The following is a 26136-nucleotide window of genomic DNA, read 5'->3' as shown; positions in this document are numbered from 1 at the left end:
GTGAGTATCCAAAAGCCAGAGGTTCAGTAACGCTCAAAGGATGATGAGAGAGGTTGATCGGTAGATTGTCTAAGGATGGCCACCGTGTACTGTTCTCATCCAAGTCAGAGTGCAGAGGTGTGTCACAGTGTATGAGCCCCAGAGAGTCTATCGCGCATGCTTCATTTGCAGTGTGGGTGGATATGCTCCATCAACGCTCGTAAAGGGGCTTCCTGGGGGATAATCTGTTTCTCTGTCTCGTCCTCACACCTAGCTGAGTAACCTGACGGAGATCCACGATCAGATCAGCGGCACGGCGCGCTGTCCTTACAGCCCTCGGCACAATTCCACGGCTCTCCTCACGGCGGGCGGGGAGGTCTATGCAGCCACGGCCATGGATTTCCCCGGACGCGACCCCGCCATTTACCGAAGTCTGGGTGTCTTGCCTCCGCTCCGCACCGCGCAGTACAATTCCAAATGGCTCAACGGTAAGTCTTAACCTTCACTCCCAGTTTCCCCTCGTTGGTCTGTGATGCCCGGTGACTTGGTGCCCAAAAGCAAACTGTCACCGTTTCTAAAAATAAAATAATTTCTTCGTTTTCTAAAGAAATCAAAATGTACCCGGTTTTGGATTTCAGTGTGGAAAGGCATCAAGATGGCTCTTTGCCAACTCGGAAGAGAAGTGATATTCTCCGCACTTAGGACATGATAATAAAGCTAATGCCGATAAGAGCGTTCCTCAAACTGAAGCTGCTTTTTCATATTATTGTTTGCAGTTTAGGAAATCCGAGGTCGTGTCAAAGATATCTGTAGCCTCATGTGCATTCTTTCTTAACTTCTTTTTTTTTTTTAGGATATGCTTTATCTTTTTTTTTTTAACATCTTTATTGGAGTGTAACTGTTTTATAATAGTGTGTTAGTTTTTCCTTTATTAGATACCTAAAAAGGGAAATTACTAGTGTTTCATTAAAGTTTCAGGCAATTGTGTAAAAGAATGTTTGGCTTTAGGTAGCTCCAAATAACTTGACCAATTTTTTTAATTTAATTTTTTATTTTATATTGGAGTATAGTTGATTTACAATGTTGTGTTAGCTTCAGGTGTACAGCAAAGTGATTCAGTTCTACATATACATGTATCCATTCTTTTTCAGATTCTTTTCCCATATAGGTTATTACAGAATATTGAGTAGAGTTCCCTGTGCTACATAGTAGGTCCTTGTTGATTATCGTTTTTGTTTTTTTTTGTTTTTTTTTGTTTTGCGGTACACGGGACTCTCACTGTTGTGGCCTCTCCCGTTGCGGAGCACAGGCTCCGGACGCGCAGGCTCAGCGGCCATGGCTCACGGGCCCCGCCGCCCCGCGGCACGTGGGATCCTCCCGGACCGGGGCACGAACCCGCGTCCCCTGCATCGACAGGCCGACTCCCAACCACTGCGCCACCAGGGAAGCCCTGATTATCTATTTTATATAGAGTAGTGTGTATATGTCAATCCCACACTTCTAATTTATCCCTCTGCACCACGTTTCCCCTTTGGTAACCATAAGTTTGTTTTCTAAGTCTGTCTCTGTTTTGTAAATAAGTTCATTTATATCATTTTTTCTTTTAGATTCCACATATACGTTGACCACAGTTTTTAAAAAAAGGTGTCAAGTCACACAACTGGAAGGTCAGGGAAGGTGTCTTCAGAGTTGTTCACTTCGGTGACTCAAGAGTTAGTAAAGAACCCAAGTCCTGTCACCACTGTCTCTGCCACCCACAGTCTGTCAGGTTGGTCCTCAGGCTAGCTTTGCTCATGGGTGCAAACCTGTGGCTACAATTCCTGGTACTGCATCCAGACATGACAATATCCAGTGGAAGAAGAACCTCGTTCCTTGTGTCCTTTTTTTGAAGAAATTAGAAACCCCCATAAGACTTCCCTTGAATCCTGGGCTAGAACTTGGTCACTTGCTCAATTAACAAATAGAAAGTGATTTCAGCCCCTGCAAATTGAAGTTAAAGTTGGCTAGGTACTGAGACCTGCCAGCTGAAATTCGGCCCTTTGCCTATGGGTACGTTCATGTGTGAATATGGTTACACACACACACTAGCAAACACAATGTTACTGATAGATGTATGCACCATATGTAATCCATTCCCTCAATTGTTTATTTGCTAGTTTGCATAGAGATGAGATCTTGTAATTGCCATGATAATATTTACTATTTTGAGCTTTCACATCCTACAAAGATTTACTGGCTTTTCATCAAGTACAAGCTCATTGTTGTAGACCCGAGTTTCTCACCTCAGCACTGTTGATGCTTTGGGCCAGATAATTCTTTTTGGGGGGAGGGAGTTTGTCCTGATTATTGCAGTATGCCTAGCACCGTCCCTGCGTTACACCCACTGGATGCAATAGCACGGCCCACCTCCTGAACTGTGACAACAAAAACTTTGTCCAGAAACTGCCAGATATTCCTTGGGGAAAATATTGCCTCTCTTTGAGAACCACTCGTTTAGAATGATCACTTATGCATATTTATGCGTGTGTGTATATATATATATATACACACAAGCATTTTGTCAAATAAGATAGTCAAGACAGCCATCACAGTTTGCCTTTCAAAGACTCCCTTGTAGAGAAAAGAGTTTTTTCATCCAGTTTCTTCAGCAAGTTGAATGACTCCGTGAGCTTCCAAAGGGCAGCGTGAATTGTTTTCTCAAACCAAAGCAGTAACTAGATTCCCTATGTTAACATTATTTCTGTTGAACTGGTTTCAACTGGACCTTTCGACTCTCTGTGGAAGGTCTCCTTTCCGCTCTGATGCTTTCTTTCATCTGTGTAGCTTAAAGTTCTTTCTATTCATTTGTTGAGTTTTACTGGCCAAGCAGTTTCCAATTAAAAATCAAAATGACTTATTCCCCAACCACAAGCATTGCATTTAGAGTTTGCTGAAAGCAAAGTAGAAATTACTTCGGAGTACAATCTCTTTCTTCTCCCAGAAGCAACACCCTGAAAAATATCTTGGGAAGATACTTCAGGTTATGGCATATGCGTTAGAAACACTGTTTCTTTCCATGTGACTTAGATGTCAGGCTGATCAGGTGCTCAGATTCTGTTAACCCTCTGAGTGCAGTCTTTCCCATTTGAAAGTCAGGGGGTGTCATAAGGACAGTGGAAGAGCTCACCCAGGGCTTCCACAGTCACTGTAGGCGTATATATCTTAAAATCATAAGTGATATTATCCAGCAACTGTGGCCATTGCAAATAAGTCCAAGGTGAACATGGCGGAGGCGCCACTCCGCTCACGGTGCTGTCATAACTCACGTGGCACTGAATTGTCCCGCTGTCCTCAGGGAACGTCGCCCTCCCAGGACAGAGCGCAGAGAGCCCTGAGGGTCCCAAGTTCTTGTGTGTGGAGTGTTGATTCCCTCTCCTGTGTTGTCTTGGGACACTTTCTTCTTCTATTGAACGCTGAGGTATCATTTCTACCTCTGATTGGCCCTGGTTTTCTGCCCTGACCCTCCCTCCAGCATGGATTCTGGCCTCTGAGCCCCGCTGAGCTCTGCTTCTGTGCCCCTGCTGAGCCCAGATGCAGGGACATTTATTCTCACTGTCCTCCTTGGAATCCACACTTTTCCTCCCATCTGCCCTTTGACCGGACACCCTGTCTCTGTTCTTTCTGCTGTGCTCTGGAGTAATTTTCTTTCTTTACTGGAGGTTGGTGCCTTACCTGTTATCCTTTTTTTCCATATCCTTAAATTTCTTGCTCTCTGGTGATAATCACCATTTTTTTAATAAAAATGCTCAGATCCCCTCCCTCTTCCATGAGACGAAGACAAAGAAATGCAATGAAGCTAAAAACACCCTTAGTTCTGCAGTATCCAAGAAGGGTCCTATTATTTCCTGTGTGATATTAGGTACCCACTAAATGACGCTCATATTCTTCTCCCGAGTTTTCAACTGATTGAGGATCAAGGCACAGGAGTCACCAAATGGAGATCAGAGAGTTAGATTTGTTCTTGATTGAGCGCAGTGTTGGAAAATCCCAGGGCTGGTGTGTTAAGAATATGCAGATTATGACCTGCTGAATGAAGAGGTACAAGCTTCCCCGAGGGGTTGGCAGGCAGCTTCCTCAGCATCCAGCCTCCCGTTTTGGGGAAGTGAAAACCCCGGGGCTTTGATTGAAGGTGTGGTTTCAATACACTCACGCAAAGAAAGTACAGTCACAAGGTTTCTTACTTGCAGATCCCAGAACCCAGGCCCCAGGAGCTGGGGGAGGGCAGCCCTCCATCCCAGGTCAAGAGCAGGAGATAGAGAGAAGGGTAGCAAACACCTATTAACTTATGAGGTTATCTGGGCAGAGGTCACTGTCTTTTCGTGGGCTCAGTGGTCATATAAGAAGGTGTCAGAACATGTAGACAGAACATGGCAAGTCATGACCCTTCAGGGACCCAAGCCTCTGGGGACCTCCTTTGCTTCAGGGCTACTCTTCAGGCAAATGGTGACATCAGGCTGTCCAGGGTGACGTCCTACCAGGATACAGAGAGCCCTGAGGAAGGACCTACCAAGTCTCTAATCTTCCCACCACACCTCCCAGAGACCCAGCATAAATACTACGTGGTAGAGTTCCAACAACCTGCCCTGAGCAAGCTAAGTGCCTTGGATCTAACACCAGAGTTCCAGGTGCATTGTCTTACGATACCACCACCATTACAGCTGTCCGCCAATGAGTGGGCGTCCCTCCTGCGCCCCTGCACCAGTGCAGCAAGACCCAGGTGGTGGCCGTGCCATCGGCTGCCAGCAAGGGCTGACATGGAGAGGAGAGCAGGGCCGGCTGTGACACCTCCATTGGTCTTCTCTTTCCCAGCCTGTGTGATCTGACTCCGCTGCCACTTTGCCCACGTGCCCTCTCAGCATCCTTTAAGGCGGAGTGTGCATTACCCTGGCTGCACTGTGCCTTCCTCACCACGCTCCCTCCCACGTGCTGCTTATGCTGTTCTTTCTTCCCTTGAGTTTTGCCTCCATAATCCATAATTCCTGCTCCCCTGTAGCTTCACTTGAAGTTGCAGTTTCCCCAAGACTGGGTGGGTCCCTTTCATCCCTTCTCGACGGGCGTTGTGCGTGGCTGTCTTCACCCCACGATACCGCAGCGCGTGGTCCGTGTCCTGCTCCATCCCCGCTCGCGTCCCCATTTCACCTGCAGAGAAAGCTGAGGCACTGCTGGCCTGTCCCCAGTGCTTCCCCCTGCGCTCTCCTCCCCACCCTTGCTCCTGCTTTAACCTCTTACAGGCATTGCCACTGGCCCCCTCCTCTCTTCCAGGAATTAGCAGATGTTTTTTCTATAAAGGGCCAGAGAGGGAATATTTTAGATTTTGCATCCCTATGGTCTCTGTTGCAGCTTTTCAATGCTGCCGTCCTAGCATGAAGGCAGCCATCACCAATGCATACGCGAATGCTGCATGCACATACAACTTTATTCATAGCCAGCAGGCAGGATCTGGCCTGAGGGCTATAGTTTGCTCGGCCCTGTTCTATCTGGAGAGCTCTCAGCCCCAGGCAATCCAGCTGGCCAGTGGGCTTCGCTGCATTGTCTTTGCTCAAATACCACTTCTCAGTGGGACCTTGCCCCTGACCACCTTATTTGAAATGACCCCCTCCTCCATCTAGCCCTCTTGATTCCCCTTAGCCACGTTAGACTTTTTTTTTTTTTTTGCTGTACGCGGGCCTCTCACTGTCGTGCCCTCTCCCGTTGCGGAGCACAGGCTCCGGACGCGCAGGCTCAGCGGCCACGGCTCACGGGCCCAGCCGCTCCGCGGCACGTGGGATCTTCCCGGACCGGGGCACGAACCCGCGTCCCCTGCATCGGCAGGCGGACTCCCAACCACTGCGCCACCAGGGAAGCCCGCCACGTTAGACTTTTATCCTTAGTGTTATGCTCTTTTAGTACTTCTCTCCTTTCCTTCACTAGAATGAATGTTTCCTAATGGCCAGGCTTACTTGTTGATCACTGATGGATCCCATATACTTTCAACAGTGCTGGACACATAGTAAGCACCCAATACATCATTTTTGAATAAATGAACTAATCGATGAGTAGCTTACATCTTTGTTTTCCCCACCCGTGAGTTTCTGAATTCCTTGAGGGCAAGGATTAGGTGGGATCAATTTTTGTGTGGTCAGCATTTCATATAGTGCCTGAAACACAGTTGAGGCTCCATCAATATTTGTTGAATGACTAAGAGATAGGCACATTTCATAAGTAGCAGAAATATGAATTTTGTTGTTAACAAAGGGAACGTGTCATATTAGTTGTAACCCAGAACTTTAAAACTATAGATTTGTATGTTTGAAACTGATGCAGGTCCAAACATTTAAAGAATCTTCTTCTGCCATTCTCATTTGGCCTCCCATTTTCAACTATTACGTATTCAGTTAGTTATCAAAGACAGTGTGATTAATTGGATAATGTTCTGGAGGAATTTGAAACATTGAGTTATGTTTGGTCATGACAGTATGTTTCAAAATCGGATTTTTTCCCCTGTGCCAAAATCACTCTTAAAACAAACTTATGTGTATAGAGAAATACCTTAACAGCCTTAATGCATTAAAATACTAATTGTTAATAACCCTTATTAAATGATTATGGTAAAGCAGGGTAATAAATGTTTAATGGTCTATGCTTAAAATAGAGAAGCTGTAAAACTTGCCTTCAAGAAACTGGCAATCAAATGGGGGAAACAGTCAACCCATGAACAGGGAAAAAAAAAAAAAAATCTCCTAATTAACATGGTACAAATTGAGTTTGTGGGTTCTGGGGGAACTGCTTGCTTGCACCCGGACTAAAACCTCGGTAGGAACTTGGAAAAAGGAATCTATCAGTGAGCTTTCAGCATGGACATCTTTGGGGGCCTAATCTCTCTGGCAGGCAGCGACCAGCTTATTTTCCTTCCCTGGAGGCAGCGTTTGTCTCTCTTCTGGGTTTTCTTCACAGAACTCTGCTGCTTCCTTCCATTCTCTGAGATTCCAGGCTTGACCTCGCCCTGGAGGAAAACACACTTGAAATCCATTGTATCGTTTTTAATGAGCTATTATGTTTCCAGTTAAGAAAACTCTGTCTGTAACAATCTCAAATTCTTCTGGTTTGAAATAACTCTATCGATGTTACCCATGCATTAAATAGACTCTTTGAGGTCTTTAAAATACAATGATTAACCTTCTAGTGATTAAAGATAACTTACTTGGAGGGAGAAAAATCCTTTCTGTGTTTAACTCAAGGAAAAATAGTTTCTGCTTATCATGAAGACAGGTGCTTTGTGGAGCTCCCTGCTTCTCCCTGGGTGCAGACACCACTTCTTGGGGGTCCAGACACGGCCAGGCTGGGGTGACCCTGTTTGGCTCCACCCTGGGGACAGTGAGATCACTTTTGGCAGAGTCTACAGTACAGTGCAGCCCCTGAAGGTGTGAACAGCCTACACTAGGCTCTCCCTGGACAGACAAGGTTTGCTAAAGCAGGAAATTCATAAATGCAGGCAGAGTTCCCAGACAAGCAAAATTAAAGACAAGAGGGGCCTGGGAATGACGTATACTTGTTCAGGAAATCTGTAGTGTTTATCAAGGAAAAGAAGCTAGGTAGCACCCAGAACAAAAATCCCAACTATATAGCCAGCAGCCTAGTTTTGTACTTTAGGAGACAGCACCTGGGGAGATGCTTTCAGAGGGGCGTCCTTGTGAACAGCGGGCTCTGTTGAGTACTGCAGCTGAAAGGCTGACAGCTGACAGCTGACTCGTGAAGTTTCAACTCGTTAAGGTGATGACACGTGGACTTGGAGCAAAAGGTTGTGTGACATGAGACCCAGCATGACGAGCTGCCCTTGTCTAATTTTCAGGCTTGATCAAGCCTATCAGGGGGCGTTGGGCCGATTGTCTGTCTTGTGCGGGATGGATGTAAACACCCTTTGGAGAGAGTGTTGTAAACCAAGTCTGATGATCTTTATAGGGTCAGAAAGGAGTTTAAATAAATGGCCTCCCTGCATCCCATTTGCCTGTCGGTGCACCTGCTGGAGCCTCTGGTACATCCAGGTGCAAGGGGGAGTCACAGTGGCTCTTTACAACTCACCAGGTGGATGGGAGACTTCACATAGGTGTTATCTGAACCACATGCTGAAGCATGCACGAGCTAGGATTTGAAGACAGATCCTTCCCCCTCTGTGGGCTCCTGGCCTCCTCTTTGTTGCATGAACATCTTAGGAAATATCGCCACCATAAGCTGCCTCTGTCTCTCTCCTGATGTTCACATTGTTATGCACAAGTTGCCATGGAAGCGGGATACAGGGACTTTGGAAATAGTGACCTGTGCTTCTTGATTGGTGAGAGCTTGCAAAAGGAGATGGAATGAGCCGGGGTTATTAAACCCAAAGAAGAAGAAGAGCCTGTGGGGTTATTTAACACAGCCCTTTATGGACACAAACATCTGGTAGGTGACAAGAAGGAATCAATTCTTGTGGTGCTCTTTGAAAATAGTGTTGTGTTCTGTCCTGGTCATTGAGTGCTGAGTTCCTGAAAGTTGAGCAGCCACAGAATCCCTTTAGTCTTGTGATGAAGGCTCTATACTTGCCAGTAAGTCATTTTGTCACTGAACTCAGGTTCAGCTGCATGTTCCTCAAGAATCCAATACTGAGAGACAAGTGTTAGGTAAAGGGAAAGATGGCTTTATTGAGGAAGCCAGCCATTCCGGGGAGAAGGTGGACTCATGTCCCCAGGAACCAACTTCCACTCCCCAGGTTTTGCTCAAAGATTAAACAGGGAAAGGAGGAAGGGGCCACGTGCTGAGGAGAGATTTGCAGGGTACATGATCAACTCGTGGATCTTTTTCATATTGAGTGGTGGTGAGGTAGCCAGGAGTCAACATCACTGACCTTCTGGTTCCACCCAGTCTAGGGTCTCCATGCTTGTGGGCAGCGTACAGTTAATTTCTTCCACCTGGTTGGGACTTCGGTATCTGCAAAACAGCTCAAAGGACATGGCTCAGAATATTATCTATAGCCCTTGGGGAGGAAATAAAGGTCCTTGACTTTGTTTAATGGCTAAACGATTATTATTTTGTCTTGCTTGACAGTTTTCCTTTGCTTCTATATTTTCCCATTTCTCTGGTTAAATTTATTCTTTGGCCAATTTTTTTTTTTTTTTTACAGACAAGAGGCAGGCAGAGGACAGCAGGGGTGGGGCATTTGTCCTGGGAAGGGTCCTACTCAGTTGCAATTTGGACTTCCAATTTACGCGTTTCAAAAGAGAATGGATGGGGCCTCCCTGGTGGCGCAGTGGTTAAGAATCCACCTGCCAGTGCCGGGGATGTGGGTTCGAGCCCTGGTCCAGGAAGATCCCACATGCCGTGGAGCAACTGGGCCCATGTGCCACAGCTACTGGGCCTGTGCTCTACAGCCCATGAGCCACAACTACTGAGGCCCACATGCCTAGAGCCCATGCTCTGCAACAAGAGAAGCCACCACAATGAGAGGCCCATGCACCGCAGTAAAGAGTAGCCCCAGCTCGCCACAACTAGAGAAAGCCCATGTGCAACAACAAAGACCCAATGCAGCCAAAAATAAATAAATTTAATAAATAAATTTATTTAAAAAAAGAGAATCGATAAATCCCACTCTTCTTTCCCCCATCAAGATATTATGACGCCAGAGGCACCAACTGTATACACTAAGACATATGGAGAACTGCATTAAAAAAAAAAAGATCCACACAGAGAAGATATGCCCCATTATAGAGAACACAATATGCTATACAGAAATTTACTAGTACTTATATAACCACTCACGAAAATGTTTTCATGTTCATTGTCTAGACATCATAGCTGTTTCCTGGTGACAGTCCTGGATCACTCCTGACACCTGGCATGATTATTAACATTACTCCTTTTCCCTCTCAAAAGATTTCCAGTTTGGAGCATAAATCATATTGTCATCCTGTTTATAAGATACTCAGTTCTCTGTGTTTCAGTAAATTTGTCTCCATATTATTCTATTAAACTTCTTTTCCCTCAGTCAATGGCCTCTCACATTTTTTCATTCACTGCTGAACATCGGATGGTATAATCTCTGTGTTTTTGTCTTCTTTCTTGCCCTGGCCCTGATCAGCTCAGGAGACAAAGACCAAGCCATCATACGAGTTTACTTATTCTAACTGCACAATGCTGTAGCCCAGTATTTTCTTTCAATTAAATCTTGCATGTTTTCCTCTTAATCTTTAAAAATATTTTACAGCCATTAAAATATCTCTCAGATCTTTGAATTAAAGTTAATATTCCAATTTTAAAACTCCTGAAGTTTTACAATTCAGCAGGTTAAATGATTCATTCCTGAAAGAAGTGAACCTGTACATTTAAAATATAATCAAGAAAAAATAAACACGGTCAATGGAAACGTGCAGCTTTGAAAATGTTCAGAAATACATAGTCGTGAAATTACTTATAACTAATTGAGCCCTGGACTGTGTGATTTAGTCGAATCTTACAGGAGATTGGAGAGTCTGCCAGGGGCTTGGTGCTTGGAATGGAGTGAGCAGGATAGAGAAGGATGTCTCGGGCCCTGTGAGCTAGAACAGGTGGACACATGGCCAGTTAATGGAGCTCCTGTTGACACTGAGAGAGGGAGAGTGCTTGGTGAGAGCTTGGGCTCCTAGGGTACAGGCTGATGTACAGGTAGCAGTGCTCCTTTAGGAAGAGGCAGCAGCGTGTCCCCGTGGTACCAGTTGCTCCTACTTGAACCAGCACATCTATGTAAGTAACACACTTTCAGCAGATTATGGTCCCCTGAAGAAGGAAGAAATCATGTTTGCTGGAGCCATGTTTCTAGTCCTCCCGAGATGATTTAGCAGTGGCTTTCTTCCTACCGGGTCCTCGGTGAGCGAAGGACCTGGGGCTCCAAAGCTCCTGTTACTGTGTCCGTGGTCACTAAGGACACGCTTTGGCCACATCTCACACCCCCCCTTCACCTGGCACTGCCACCACACACATGGAAATCTGGGTCATAAGCTTGTCTTGAAAACTCTTCGGCGTCCCTCCAGTGGCCCTTGAATTTCAGATTCCTCTCTGTGGATCGCTGGCCTGGCCCAGCCTTCCGCCCCCGTCCTGTTGATTCCTTCCGCGCCAACACTAGCTTCCTTCCACTCCTGGCCACCCCTAGGGTCTTCTCTCCGGCTGCTCTCTCTCCTGCTCTTGGCCTGGAGCCCCATCCCAACGTGGCATCTGCCCTTTCCCTGCTCCCCCTCCTTTCTGATTCTCGAATTCACCTTGCTGCCCTGGCCCCCACGGTCCTCCTCCTCCTTGTCATGGCTTATTGGTCTGTGTCTTCTTTTGTTGCCTTACAATGGCCTTGAGGGCATGGGTTGTGGAATCCCCGGGGCCCAGGACAGACAGCCCCACAGTGGGGGGTAAGGAAGTACCTGGTGATAGAGGTGCTCTGGCTGGCAGGCAGGGCTCCACCTCTACCACAGACCCTCCACCATGTTTGGTTCCAGATCTGCTGAAAGGAACACAGATCCTAATTTGATACACAGAATGCAAATTTAATGAGTTAACTTGTTAGTGAATGCTGATGGTATGTTTACCAACATACGCATTTGTATTAATTTATATAGTTTTGTATATGTTTATTATTAATTTATGTATTTATTATTTACAAAATAGTTTATATATATAAATAAATAGTGACCTATATATTTCGATGATTAGCGACCAAGAGGTACGCACTTGGCATGCGTTGCCTTTGACTTTTCACAATGATACTGCGCATTGGGTACTGTTATCACCATTCTAAAAGGAGGAAACTGAGAATGTAGGTTGTTAAGTAATTTGACTAAGTTCATACATCCAGTAGGTGGAAGTATTGAGCCATATATACGTATACCTTAATCCTATACATATGTATGTCCCACACGCAAAACATACACACACAAACATGTATATCCATCTATATATCTATTTATCTATCTATATATCTAATCTTGTCCTAGAAATGTTAAAGAAAGAATTTTAGTATATCAATGGCATTTAAACCACTTTTTACTTAATTTAATTTTGGTTTAATTATCCCCTCTTAATAAATCTCTAGATAAAATTAGCTTTACTTTGGAACCCTCTGCAGCACATCTTCATGTAGCTGTGACAAGGGAAACAGTGTTCACAATAAAGAGTATCTGAAATCTAGGAATATGCACAGGAATGGTTTTGGTTGTAACCGTCATCAACAAACTAGGGAACTGAAAACCTCTGGCTCACTGTGTGTCATGTCTAAATATGGTTTCCATTAACTCCTTTCCTTTTGTGGAATGGCTTGCTATTTTAAAAACTCAGCCTGGCTTTATTTATGCTTCTCAAATTCTGATCACCTTTAATACATACATGTTTGATTACTCATTATCATTACATGAAGTTCTACTAAATATAAATTATTCAAAAGGAAATCAAAAGGAAATCATGAAATAAAAATTATAGTCATCATTTATTGCGAGGCTACTTTGTACCAGTCTCTTTAATCCTTAGGTAGAATTGTACAGGATAAAGGAACATTCCAGATGTCAGTTGTCCAGCCCAGGGTTTCAAGCTGGGATGGGCGGAGTCAAACCCATACAGGCTCCACCCCACCATTTTCTAGTCTGCCTTTGACATGTGTATCACAAGGTGGCCTTTGATTGCAAAATAATTTTGATGGATTTTTTTTTTTTTTTTTTTTTTTTGCGATACACGGGCCTCTCACTGTTGTGGCCTCTCCCGTTGCGGAGCACAGGCTCCGGACGCGCAGGCTCAGCGGCCATGGCTCACGGGCCCAGCCGCTCCGCGGCACGCGGGATCCTCCCGGACCGGGGCACGAACCCGCGTCCCCTGCATCGGCAGGCGGACTCTCAACCACTGCGCCGCCAGGGAAGCCCTTTGATAGATTTTGATGCTAGTAAGAGTTTTATAGAGTTGGAAAATTGGAATTCCTTTCCTTTTAATGTCCATTTTCATCAGTTTAGACAAATATTTCTATATCAAGAGCCTCTCAGTGATCTAGTCAATCATCAGGTTGGACCATTGAACCTGGTGGCCCTCCAGACAGATGCAGTAGGCATTGGAATAGACAGAAGACAGAGGGGAAGGGTCCATCAGGATGTTCAGTGTTTGGTTTTACATGGTCAGAATCTTCTCAAAGATGTTGATGCTTTTGCTCGTCTCATTGCTCATGTTTACTTACATTGTGTTTCTCTATTCTGTACTCCCATCCGCATGGTCACTATTATGTAAGTCACTGTGCAAAATAAAAGTCCTCATATCATAACACAGTTCTTCTTAAAACCTGACCTATTTTGTAGAATACTCTGTAATCCGTAACTCAATATGTTTACAGACATGAGGAAGAAAACAGCTTCTCCATGCATATATTTGCAATAAGCTGACACATACTCATGGCTGTTTTTATTCTGAATTAGCAGCACCTTCTATTCATGTGTAGCTCTAATAATAATAATGAATAAAGGAGCTCTTTCATGCACTCACATTCATTGTAGACAAGGAGGCCATTAACTGATTTATGGCTCCTTCAGTTCCCTCAGGAGTGACAGATACTAGCTTATGGTGAATTGCATTTTAACAAGAGACAGAACTTAAACAATGGAATGGAAACAATATGCATCTTATTATCCTGCCTGGCGAGATTCAAACATCCCCTACCTCCAGATTTAGATCTATACATGCAAGAGCTACTTGGCTGTCTATTGAACGATTATTTCTGCTTGTCTTCTATCTCTGGAAAAGGAATAGGATGCTGGCTGAGTTTCAAAAGGCTCTGCAGCCTCCTGAGGTCACAGCAGGTCACCCAGTCAGGGCCCGTCATCCTCCTGCAGGACCCTTGTGGGGCCGCAGGATGTGTTTCTAAATGTGGTTTAGCTCCCCAACTAAAATGACCTGTAATATGTGGGGAGTTAGAGAAACACATACACTACGTACCAGGCACAAATTCTTCCCTTGTTTTCCCAGCAGGAAAAAATATAGGTGAGCATTTTTATCTAAAAGGCTCTTTGTCACCCTATCATAAAGTGGGTTTGCCGTGGTTTGGAGAGCCATTGGAGGTTCTCCATGGGAAGAGGAAGCCGTGGGCTAATCTGCTTGCCGTGATTCGGTGCTCCTCCCGTATGAGGTATCTGGGTGAGATCGTTCAGTGGGTGAACGGTGAACACGATGGACGCAGATGGAGCCTCTCCCGGTCCCTGGAGGGCACCACTGGAAGAGTCATCTCTGGAGTTGGGGCAAACGCTTCCCAGCAATATTCTTGTTTCATAAGCCCTTGGACTGTCGGCTTCTTCTTCCTTCTCTTCCTCCTGTGGCATCCTTGACGTCTCTAATAGCTCCGGAGTAAAGATTCATCGGGGCATCTGTCTTCCCCTCTGGTCTGTTCCCAAGCCCTCCTCACCGTGGTTCTGAGACTCACCACTTTGGTTTCTAAAGCATTGCCCAGAATTCCAAGTCCTGTTCTTGAATGTTGTTAATGTAACTGACTGTTCTCTTGCAGTCCATTATTCTCTTCAGTGTTGTATGAGGGTACGTGTGTATAGGCTGTGAGGTCAGACGGTCTGGATTCGGGACATAACCCAACCCCCATTGCTGGCTGTGTGAACTTGGGCAGGTTCCTTAACCTCCAGGACTCAGTGTCTTCGTCTATAAAATGGGAGGAGTAACACAGTATCTCCCTCTATAATTCCTGTGCGTTTACTTGAGCTTATGAAGGGGGAGTACCCAACTCAGAGCCTCACACAGAGTTTAGCACTCGACAGGGGTTTTTAACTATAGGCCAGCCTTGAGCTGGAAGAAACCAAGGCAGATCTTTTTACTTTTTCAGCTCCTCGACTTCCTACTCAAGACTTCCTAGATACTGTTTGCTATGTGGTTTTCATGCTCTTTGTCCCCAAGTTAATAGCAGAAGTAGGTAGTCATGAGGGTGTTTGATAAACCTTGTGGACTCTGCCTCATACCTCGTCCACATGTGCTGGGACCTGTAGCTAGACACACCCGTCCTGCGTCTTCTTTCTTTGTGTTCTTCATTTTAGACAAGGTTTGATGTTGATGATGGTGGTTTTTTTTGTTTTCAGTACAAGGATCAAACTGCAGTCTGGTTATATGAGCCTGGCTGCAGAACCTGCTGTGATAGTATTTAGCCTTCTCTTCAGAATTAGACATACGTGTGAATATTATCTTCAGAAACTAAATACAGTTTTGTAATTGTTTCATACCTTTGCTTTTGGGATCTGCTTCAGTGGGTAATTCTCTTTGGGAGACTCACAGTGAACACAGGTTCATAAATCCCCCAACATTTTGTTTTACTTTCCAAAAACACAAGCCAGAGATGTGTAACCTCCTGTTTTTGTGAGCGTCTTTCCAGGATATTAAAGCATACTGTACAGTAAATATTTCTCTTTTTTTTTAACATCTTTATTGGAGTATAATTGCTTTACAATGGTGTGTTAGTTTCTGCTGTATAACAAAGTGAATCAGTTATACATATACATATGTTCCCATATCTCCTCCCTCTTGCGTCTCCCTCCCACCCTCCCTATCCCACCCCTCTAGGTGGTCACAAAGCACCGAGCTGGCCTCCCTGTGCTATGCGGCTGCTTCCCACTAGCGATCTGTTTTACATTTGATAGTGTATATATGTCCATGCCACTCTCTCACTTCATCCCAACTTACCCTTCCCCCTCCCCATATCCTCAAGGCTGTGCTCTAGTAGGTCTGTGTTTTATTCCCGTCCTATCCCTAGGCTCTTCATGACATTTTTTTTTTTTCTCTAACTTCCATCTCATACCTGTTAATGCAATCCAGGGTGTTTGGGTTTTTTTTTTAAATATCCATTTCAAGTTAAAGCAAGTGATCAGATACTATGTTTGACAGTTGATAAATTAAAATCAGTTCTTATGAAATTCTCTATTACTTAATGTACTTAACATGACTTAAGAACAATATCATGGGCTGAAGAGAAAAGGACATGACACATACAATGGAGAATACTTGTTACATTTTTAGAATGTGAAGTTGAATTAAATTGAAACATTCTGTGATGACAGCAAATATTGACTGAAATTCAATCGAATTTGACTGAAAACTGGCTGTAGCCTTTCTGAACAGAATAACAGGGTACTCAGTGCCACCCGCCTGTCAGCCTCTGAATCACTGTCTGCATTTCAGGTGAGCCTGTGGTGGGTCTTCCTCTTAACATGAATGGGTCATTTTGTAGCCAAACATATTTTTAGTTACCCTGCCAATAGCATGTCTGTTGGTACAGTCTGATTGGATCTGGCATAGTACAATGCCAGTTGAATTGTCCTACGAAACTAATTGTCCCTGAAATATGTCCTTGTGGATATAGTTGTTGTGTGTATCTTTCCATTAATTTTGAACACCAAAGGATATTGTCCTATTATCCTAATTGCACCATAAATTAAGACATTTGCTAATTAAGTGGAAAGCTCTTAGCAATAGAGAGAAGAGTAAGAATCAAACCTGGTTATTAAAGATCAGTATTAGGGCACACATGTGTCTGAAAGGGTATCATCCTTATTATCAATAGACTCAAACAGGAAGTTGTGAAGATAACACTTGCAATGCTACGTCTGAAATTCAGTTGACAATCTATAATAAATTCCTGAATGCCTAATGAGCGTGGTGATTAAGTAAAAGTTTGCCATAATTTTTTTCATTTCTAAGTTCCTCATTTTAATCTAATCATGAGGTCAGACAGCTTCCAGACAGTGACTCCATCTCAATACACTTCCCTCCTTTAAATGGATGCCCCAGAAACCCGGAAATTAGAAGATAAGAATCGATCATCACATTTACGTGGTCACCATAGTGACAGGAATTGCTAAAGCTGATTCAGGTCACTAACCTTATAGTTTCAGTTTTCACAAATGGAAGACATTTTTAAAGTCCTTACTAAAAGCACATACCTTATGTCAAAGTCATGCTCTTGTATATAAGTAAAATCAACGAATTGTGGTGTCTTCTACACAAACATGATACCAGACTCCTGTATTCTGAATCACATTTCATGTTTTTAATCTCATTTCCTCGCACTATTTCTTTTTCTTTTCACATTCACATAACCTTTATTACAGCATATTGAAATAATTGTTCTATTTTATTGTTATTGTTGCTAATCTAATCCCTCACTGTGTCTAATTTATTTTTCCTTTCTTTTTTTTACCTTTTATTTATTTATTTTCTTTTAAACATAGCACTGTGTACATGTCAATCCCAAACTCCAAATCTATCCCTCCCCCACTGGTAACCACAAGTTCATTCTCCAAGTCTGTGAGTCTGTTTCTGTTTTGTAAATCAGTTCATCTCCCACTGTTTCTGAAGATTATGTAAGAGTATACAAGTGAAGTACTATCTGTGGCTTTAAAGTGTATTGCAAATTCTTGCTGCCCATTTTTGGTGGTATTAATGTTATGTATCTAAGTGCTGCCTTAACTCAGGATGCTTATGTGTGATGTTTGGAATCACGCTGGCAATTTCCTGTCACTTAGAGCTCATGTACCGAGTTCTACCCAGTGGCATAGACCACTAAGTTGCTCTTAGGGCTTCTCGTTTCTTCTACAAGAACCGTGGGTTTCCGCACAAAATCAGGTCTCCTTGGAAGAAATACGGAGCAGGCGAGACACAAAGGAGTAGCACGTGGACGTTGAGATTTTTCTTCTTTCCTGTTTTTTTTTTTTTTTTTTTTTCTTATTTTATACTGGAGCATAGTTGATTAACAATGTGTTAGTTTCAGGTGTACAGCAAAGAGACTGAGTTCTCCATATACATGTATCTATTCTTTTTCAAATTCTTTTCCCATTTAGGTTGTTACATAATATCCAGCAGAGATTGCTGTGCTGTCCGGTAGGTTGAGACTTTTCTCCTTTCCTGTTGTTTCTAGAACCAAACTTCGTGTCATCTTATGACATTGGGAATTTCACCTACTTCTTTTTCCGCGAGAACGCCGTAGAGCATGACTGTGGGAAGACCGTGTTCTCCCGAGCCGCCCGGCTGTGTAAGAACGACATCGGCGGCCGCTTCCTGCTGGAGGACACGTGGACCACGTTCATGAAGGCCCGTCTCAACTGCTCCCGCCCTGGCGAGCTCCCTTTCTACTACAATGAGCTGCAGGGCACCTTCTTCCTGCCCGAGCTGGATCTGATCTACGGCATCTTTACCACCAACGTGTACGTAACTGGAAATCATTCCTTCCCTGCTTTTCTGCTCCTTCTGAATGAATCTACTGTTCTCTGACCTTTGAGGTTTACAAGTTGCTTTAAAAGTAATCTTTCTTGGGCTTCCCTGGTGGTGCAGTGGTTGAGAGTCCGCCTGCCGATGCAGGGGACGCGGGTTCGTGCCCCGGTCCGGGAAGATCCCACATGCCTCGGAGCAGCTGGGCCCGTGAGCCACGGCTGCTGAGCCTGCGCGTCCGGAGCCTGTGCTCCGCAAAGGGAGAGGCCACAACAGTGAGAGGCCCGCCTACCACAAAAAAAAAAAAAAAAAAAAAAAAAAGTAATCTTTCTTCTTTTGGCTAACAGCCAAAAGAAATTTCAAGTATGAATTAAATGTCACAAAAAGTGATGTGATTTCTGAGACTGGTATTAGGAAAATAAAGCTAATCAGAAAGTTTTGATCTCTCCTTATGTCACGGTAGCATCAAATTATTGTCTGTAAGTTTTTCCTTCCTGATTTACCAGTGTGCTCTGGGCACTTTTTGAAATGCTGGAATGCATTAGATGTCTTTTTTTTTCCTATACACAAGTCACGTCGCACATATGTCACTGCGTAATGAAAGCAGTGTTGTCTGGAGAGTTTGATCTTTGAGATAATGTAACTCTTACCTGGACCCCTGCTCGTGTAGGAAATGCACCTTCTCATTTTCCCGTAGCTGCATTGTAAACTATTGTTCTAGATGATGGCTGACTTAGGCATTTCTAAAATGATGATTCTACTTTTTAAATATTTGTGTAAAAAATTACAGTCTTTGATTTCTTGTGGGGAGGTACTTCTATTCGGACTAGGCAAAGCATATGAAGTTGCCTGTCTTTCATTCACTCTTTGTCTGGTGGAGTGTAGATTAACCCCACACTTAATGTCCTTTCTTAGCTGATGTGTTAAGCCTCCACAAGACCACACCCCACCCCCAGGAATCACAGAGGCTCTGAGCTCCACTTTTCTCAGCATTGGCTGTGGGCCTGATGATTCTGCAGTGTGGGTCCTGCTTTGCATCACCTCTGAAATCTCTTATCTGGTGACCTGATGGTTTGGACAAAAGCCAAATATCTGTATCCGAAGTAAAGAGTATGAATCGGGATGGGTTAAAAGTGCGATGAGCGGCCATGTGGGTTTGTCCTGGACTGCACAGCTTTTAGCACCGAGGGCTGCCCTGCATCCCGGGAAACCTCTCGGTCCTGGGCGAACCAGGACAGTCGGTCACCCTGTGATGTTTCCTCAGCTTCCCCAGTCTTGCTGGCTTACTTTTTCATCTCTTCTGCAATCAGAAGCTTGCCCATGAATTGCATTTCTGAAGAATCACTTTATCTGCCTCTTACTTCCTTGTTACTCTCCCCTCCCGTTCTTCCTACAGCTGAGCTGAAGTGTTAACATTGGCTTGATAATGACATTTACTCATGAAGGGTCTTCTTTCTGACATGAAGTTAGGAAAATTAGACTAAAGTGGACGGCTCCCTCCCCGTCCGCAACCCCACTCCACCCATCTTTCCTGTAAATCTGGCTTTCAACCCCAGAGGTTATTTTCTCTCCTTGATAAGTTTCTTTGGAACAAAATCAGTGTATAGTTTCTGAAGTTGATTTGCTTTCCGAAACCTTGTTTAAGAAGTAGTATAGGCTACACAAGATGGATGTTCGCTTGCTCTGTTGACATCAATTTTACACACCATGGGAGCTTGGCTTACTGAGTTGTTCATTCCCCTGGCTCCAGGCAAAAACAAACAATTTAAAAAGTTATAAAATTACTGTGTCTGGGCCATTCCAAGAGGGTGGATAGTCAGTTTGGATACTTGCAAAAATACGTTTCAGACTATTCCAGATGAGTTGTTTGGTGTTGCAAATGCCCATCATGTTGGAAATCATCCTATATGCGGCATCTATACTAACAGAAATTGAATTGCTAGACCTCCCTTTCGCTCTTGCATACTTATTCTTACTAGGTCTTGGCAACAACTTTCTGATCTTTTCTTCTCTAATCCCATAATTTGTTCTGCCTGTACTCCCTCTCCTGTCTCTGCCTTGCCCTTGCCCTCTCAGCTGGTGACCGCGTTCTTGGTAAGACTTGCTCCAAATTGAAAGAAAATGACAGTTCGACGTACCGCTTATGTCCTGTCTCTGAAGTGGTAACTAAAAATGCCCTGGCTAAGCTTGCTGGTGCTTTTGTTCGTCGGGTTGGTTTGTCCCTGTATATTCATCAAGGTCCCTAGCACTGGGGAATGGGGGTAAAGTTCACTCTTCCAGTGCATTCTGTCCCTAGTGCTGTGGGGTTTTTCCCAACCCCTAGGGCATGAGTTGGGCTGCCGGAAACGGTACACTCCTGCAACCGAATCTCTGAAGGTTTTGCCTGTTTGTTTCCTGGATATCTAAAAATGCTGGCTCTCAGATAATGTAGTAGGAGGAGTGGGGGAGGGTGAAACTTTTGATTTCTCTTCCCTCCTTAGGGGATGAAGAGCTAGGAGGAACTTCTCTACTTTTCTACCAGCGCCTTCCAGCAGATTAAGGAAGGAAACTCTTAAGTTCCCATATTGTTGGGCTCACCAAGGGCCAGGGGGGCTACCTCCACTTTTACCTGCCTGGGCTCTAAACGAGTAAAGACATAAAACAGAGCATTAGATGAAGACCACGTTATCGCCATGGCTACTGATAGAGGCCCGCTTGCGATACGTGATTGGAGGTCTGTGAGCCAATGGGCTTATGACCACCGACCCCAGCTTTAAGCAGACGCATCCACAAGGTCAAAGTAGTCTAGACCTGCGCCGGCCTCCCCCGCGTGCAGGGACAGGCAGGAGAAGGTGAACGAGCAGTTCTAGCAGGCAGGCCCGTCCCAGGAAGAGCGGGGGAAGAGGTCCTGGGGAGTCACCCATGTCCTTTCTCTTCTCCCCACCCTTCTTAGATCACCGCAGGTTAAAGGGTAGAGGGAGAACGGGAAAGTGTGCGCGCGTGTGTGTGTCGCGCACGTGGCATACGTGTGCTGTACCGACGGGCCTCGGCTCACTGAGGGGCAAAAAGAAGTGTCCACCAACACCTGTCAGGGATGCTCAGGCTGGCGGCCACTGGGACATCCAGAGTGACACCCGAGACCCCGCCCAGCCCCCTTCAGAGTGAGTGAACGCAGTGAACTGAGAGAAATGGGGTGCCAACAGGGAGACGATAAGTTTCTTCCCTTCCTGGGAAGAAGCATAGCAGTGGGGTCAAAGTCATGAACCCCCGGGCCCCATGTAAATCCTGCTTTACTTACGCTCAGCCTGTGACTTGGGCTCAGTAACCTCCCTGCGCTTTTGTTCCTACGTCTGTAAAATCAGGCTGGTCTCCGGGTCTAGAGGTTCCCTGTGATAAATAACATGCTCCCTTTCAGGCACTTAGCAGAGGGCTCAGGGAGGTGTTATTAACACTCCACCCTCGACTGTCACTGTGCCAGGGCCGAGGCGTGGTCACCTGGTCCCCAGGCAGAACCCCTCCTGTGGGCCTGGCTGGCCATTTTTGCTCCAGCAGAGCCGTCTTCGACTTCTCGCTGAAGTCCAGTCACATGTCCAAGGACTAATTCTTCCTTACACAATTTGACTTCTCATCTTCTTAAAAAGGAGTAAAATTAGCAATACGAATAAGTTCATATTTATCGTTTACCAGTTTATTTGCCAGCAGTGAGGGGTACACGTCTTCCCACCAGACTCTCTTCTCTGTGCTGGAGCTTCCAGAGGGCACACACACCCCTGCTCTCAAGGCTCTAACCTTCCATGGGGCTGTTTTTTATTACCATCCACACAGAGCTGTCACAAAGAATTCAAAAATTTCCCTTTTTTGGTACCAACCCACCTGGGGTTTCAGTCCACCTCCCCCATTTAATGTCTGGGTGATTTGGGGCAGGTGTCTTGACCTCACTGGGTCCCAGTTTCCTAAGAATGAATTTCCCCTACCTTATGAAGCTTAAATGAGTTGGAGTTTGTAAAGCCTTTAGAAGGTGTCTACCACCTATTCACTGTTTTTCAGATGAACCAAGTTTAAGGTAGATATTTCCATTTTGGAGTTTCTTGACTTTTTCTTTGATTCAGGAGGAAAACTGGATAAGTAGACATGTTACTGGCTAAAAGCATTAACACGAAATTTTAAAACCATAGCTGAGCTCACAATGCAGATTTATTTAACAACAAAAAAATATTACTGTTTCCACTTAATAAAGGGCACGGTACTCTGAGAGCCTCTCATTTATAGCCTTCAGTTCTGCACAGCTTGAATTCTAAATTAAGGCTTCAAGATATCCTGTGTCAGTGCTGTGTCAAATGTTTCTCTCTGACCCTTTGAATTTAAAATTCTTTATAAATTAAAAAATATATAGAGAGATACATTATATATACACATATACACACACACACACATATATATATATATGAAGGGTCTCTGACAGGCACTTTTTGCAAAATGCTTTTAGTTGGTATTCTTTTTAAAAGGATTACATATAACCACAGCTATCTGGGGCTCTTTTCAAACGCAGCAGCAGCAGCTTGCCCCACTGCCGGCTAAAGTAAGCAGATGAACAGGTGGGGAGAGCCCTGGTAGGCTGACGAGGAGTCCACCCACGGGAGGAGAAAGTCTTTGCCCTTCAGGAGATCCGAAGGCATAACATACAGCTCCTCAAAAGCCTTTGTCGCTCCCCTTGTGGCTGGGGGAATTCATCTCACCTGGCAGGATTATGAGCGTCATAACTGCTAAATACCCTTGTTCCTAGAGTGTGTTCCCCTATAAAGAAACCCCAGGGGCACACCGTTCACTGCTTCCGCCTCATCCTTGGGGTGTTTAGGAGACTAATGGTGAGTCTTCCCCTAGAAGGTGCTTCCTTGGCACCCAGGGCCCATGGGGGGACAGCGATCTCCGCGGGGCTTTCTGACCTGCCTTCTCCTTTCTCTCCCTCGGCTCCCAGGAACAGCATCGCTGCCTCCGCCGTGTGCGTCTTCAACCTCAGCGCCATCTCGCAGGCCTTTAACGGGCCCTTCAAGTACCAGGAGAGCTCTCGATCCGCCTGGCTACCGTATCCCAACCCTAACCCCAACTTCCAGGTAATTCTCGGGCCAAAGGGGCACGCGGCCCGTCATCCCCCAACATAGCAGGCAGAGTCCTTGTGTAGACAGACTGGCGGGGCGATTTAACCCCCGGCGCGTACACAGTGCCGCTGTGAGCCACTGCCGCCCAGCCCCCGGGGACAGCCCCACACTCGGCTGGTCTCATGGAAATAGACCAAGGCCTTTTGTCTGCTGAGGCGCCTGACCGAAAAAGGGCCTTTTGTCAGCTGTGACGCCTAAGCCTGGACTGAAAAAGGCCAGCATAATGCAGCAGGTTGGGAGTCCAAGCTTCAATTAGTACTAATGATGGTGGACTCTGTGTCCCCAGAAGCTCTGACTCCTAATGAATGACGCTGTAATGAACGGGGTCCGGGACACAGAGCAGTGGAGATGCACGAACAGAATTTGAGCTCTAATTGGCAATGTGGTGAGATTTCCCGTTGGGGTGAATGGGATGTGATGGGGCAGCTGTGAGGGAATGAAGAGCGGGTGGAGGCCATTCATGTACAAATCACAAAATTGCCGCATGGTCAAGCTGTAAGGGGCTCTGTACGTCATCTCCTCCCATATACCCATGTTCAGAAGAAGCTGAAACCCAAAGAGATGAAACCATCTACTCGTGTTTGGTCAGTCAGCAAGTGTATTAGGTCAGCTCAGGCTGCCATAACAAAATACCACAGATGGGAAATGTATTTTCTTGCAATTCTGGAGGCTAGAAGTCTGTGATCAAGGTTCTGACCAATTCACTTTGTGACGAGAGCTCCCTTCCTAACTTGTAGACGGCCACCTTCTCACTTTGTCCTCATGCGCTTTTTTCCCTCAGTGAACACGGAGTGACACTAATCCTATGAGATCAGGGCCCCACCCTTATGACCTCATTTGACCTCAGTCACTTCCTTAGAGACTCCAACCCCAAATGCAGCCACCCTGAGGGTTAGGGTTTCAACATACGAATTTTGGGGAGACACGGACATTCATGCATAACAGCAGGCTTCCCTTGAGGGCCTTTCTTCTGAGAAGAACTTGCATAGCATTTTCATCATCATCATCGTGGGTGTAATTTTTAGAACCACCAAGTTCCAGACACTGGGCTCAGTGCTTCCCATGAATCTTGTCTCATTCTGGCAACTGTGCTATGATCGGTAACAGCTTCTCCCACAGACAGAGACGGGCGTTCATTGAACCTCAGAGCATGTGATCAGGCCGAGGACACCGGCTGATTAGTGGCCGAGCTGGGCTCCGAATCCCAGTCCTCAGATACAAAGCCTCAACCTCCTCCGACTAGAGAAACTTTAGTTTTCATAACTAATCAGTGCTAGAACTGGGTCCTGTATCCAGGCCTCCAAATTCTGATGGGTTTGTCATCCCAACACATGAAACCTCTCTGGCTGTTGAGAAAACTGCTAGTAGGGAAACGTTCAGTTACTTTACACTTTACTTGGACTTTGGCAGGGACCATTCAATTCTAATTGTTTTGAGGGTTTTTTCCTAAAGATCACAGGGCTGGCGATCGGGATGGGTTTACACGTCCACTTTACCACTTACTGCTTTACTTGGGAAAATTATTTAGCATCTCCCATCCTAATTTTCATCAATAAAATAAAGAAGGAGGACTATTGTAGGATTATTTATTTTTTAGGTGCTTTGTCTTATTTTCTCTTCTCAGCAGCTCTATGAAGTGGGCATCATCAGCTCCACTTATAAGTCAGGAAACGGAGTGATCAGATTTGTATGTTATCCAAGCCTCGCTACTAACCAAGTTCAGTACTAGACAGAGAAATTCGGGCAAGCTGACAGTTTAGTGGGAACCAAACACGAAGTAGTCACTTTTCCTGATATATACGGTTTATGTAATTATTAACGGAACACTGACTCTCTTTGCCCCATTGTTGAGTCTCTGCATCTTAACCCCACCTGTGTCCCCTGGATCTTGGGGTAATGGAACTGTTTAAAAAGGCCCTTTGTAAAAACCATGAAGGTGAACTATATCATTCCCTTTAAGAAAGTCCATTGTAAAATCCTGAAGTTTAAAAAAAAAAAATTAACAAAGATGCTCACCATACTTACGGGGTCCTTTTAATGTCTTGACGTTTCAATTGCAAATGTCTTCACGGGGAACAGTGACTTAACAAACTTTGTGATGCCTAACTGACTCCAGGCAGTGGATAACTTTTAGCCCCTTTGTTGGGATATATTTATAGCACACAGCAAATCCCCTCATTTCCTGAGTCCACGGGCATCTGGTTTTATAATGCCAGGGCTTACTCACGTTTATGAGATGGGAGTTGGGCCATGCAGTGTGATGAATGAAACCTGCAAAATGTGATGTGCCTTTCAGGCAGGGAGCTTGCTTAGCTGAGTGTGTCTTCTTTGGGTAGAATTTAAGATTTGCACAGACTTAAAAGCTTATGCATAGCAAAGGAAAACATAAACAAGATGAAAAGACAACCCTCAGAATGGGAGAAAATATTTGCAAATGAAGCAGCTGACAAAGGATTAATCTCCAAAATTTATAAGCAACTCATGCAGCTCAATAACAAAAAAACAAACAACCCAATCCAAAAATGGGCAGAAGAACTAAATAGACATTTCTCCAAAGAAGATATACAGATTGCCACCAAACACATGAACGGATGCTCAACATCACTAATCATTAGAGAAATGCAAATCAAAACTACAATGAGATATCACCTCACACTGGTCAGAATGGCCATCATCAAAAACTCTACAAACAATAAATGCTGGAGAGGGTGTGGAGAAAAGGGAACCCTCTTGCACTGTCGGTCGGAATGTAAATTGATACAGCCAGTATGGAGAACAGTATGTAGGTTCC

General features: G+C 44.9%; 1 protein-coding gene across 9 annotated transcripts in view; it reads left to right on the top strand.

Moving 5' to 3' along the window:
• The window catches only part of SEMA5A (semaphorin 5A), a 491583-nt gene that overhangs the window by 322247 nt on the left and 143200 nt on the right, over positions 1 to 26136 (top strand). For all 9 annotated transcript variants that reach the window (XR_010840079.1, XM_067030787.1, XM_067030788.1 and 6 more), the window contains 3 exons: positions 254 to 467; positions 17921 to 18206; positions 23165 to 23300. Coding sequence is in view for 8 of the 9 variants with exons in the window: in XM_067030787.1 (XP_066886888.1) it covers positions 254 to 467; positions 17921 to 18206; positions 23165 to 23300 (636 nt within the window). In the remaining variant the exon portion in view is untranslated. The remainder of the gene's footprint in view (positions 1 to 253; positions 468 to 17920; positions 18207 to 23164; positions 23301 to 26136) is intronic.

This window comes from Kogia breviceps, chromosome 4 (assembly GCF_026419965.1).
Source record: "Kogia breviceps isolate mKogBre1 chromosome 4, mKogBre1 haplotype 1, whole genome shotgun sequence".
In the NCBI taxonomy this organism is placed as follows: domain Eukaryota; kingdom Metazoa; phylum Chordata; class Mammalia; order Artiodactyla; family Physeteridae; genus Kogia; species Kogia breviceps.
This window is presented reverse-complemented; position numbering and strand designations above follow the sequence as displayed.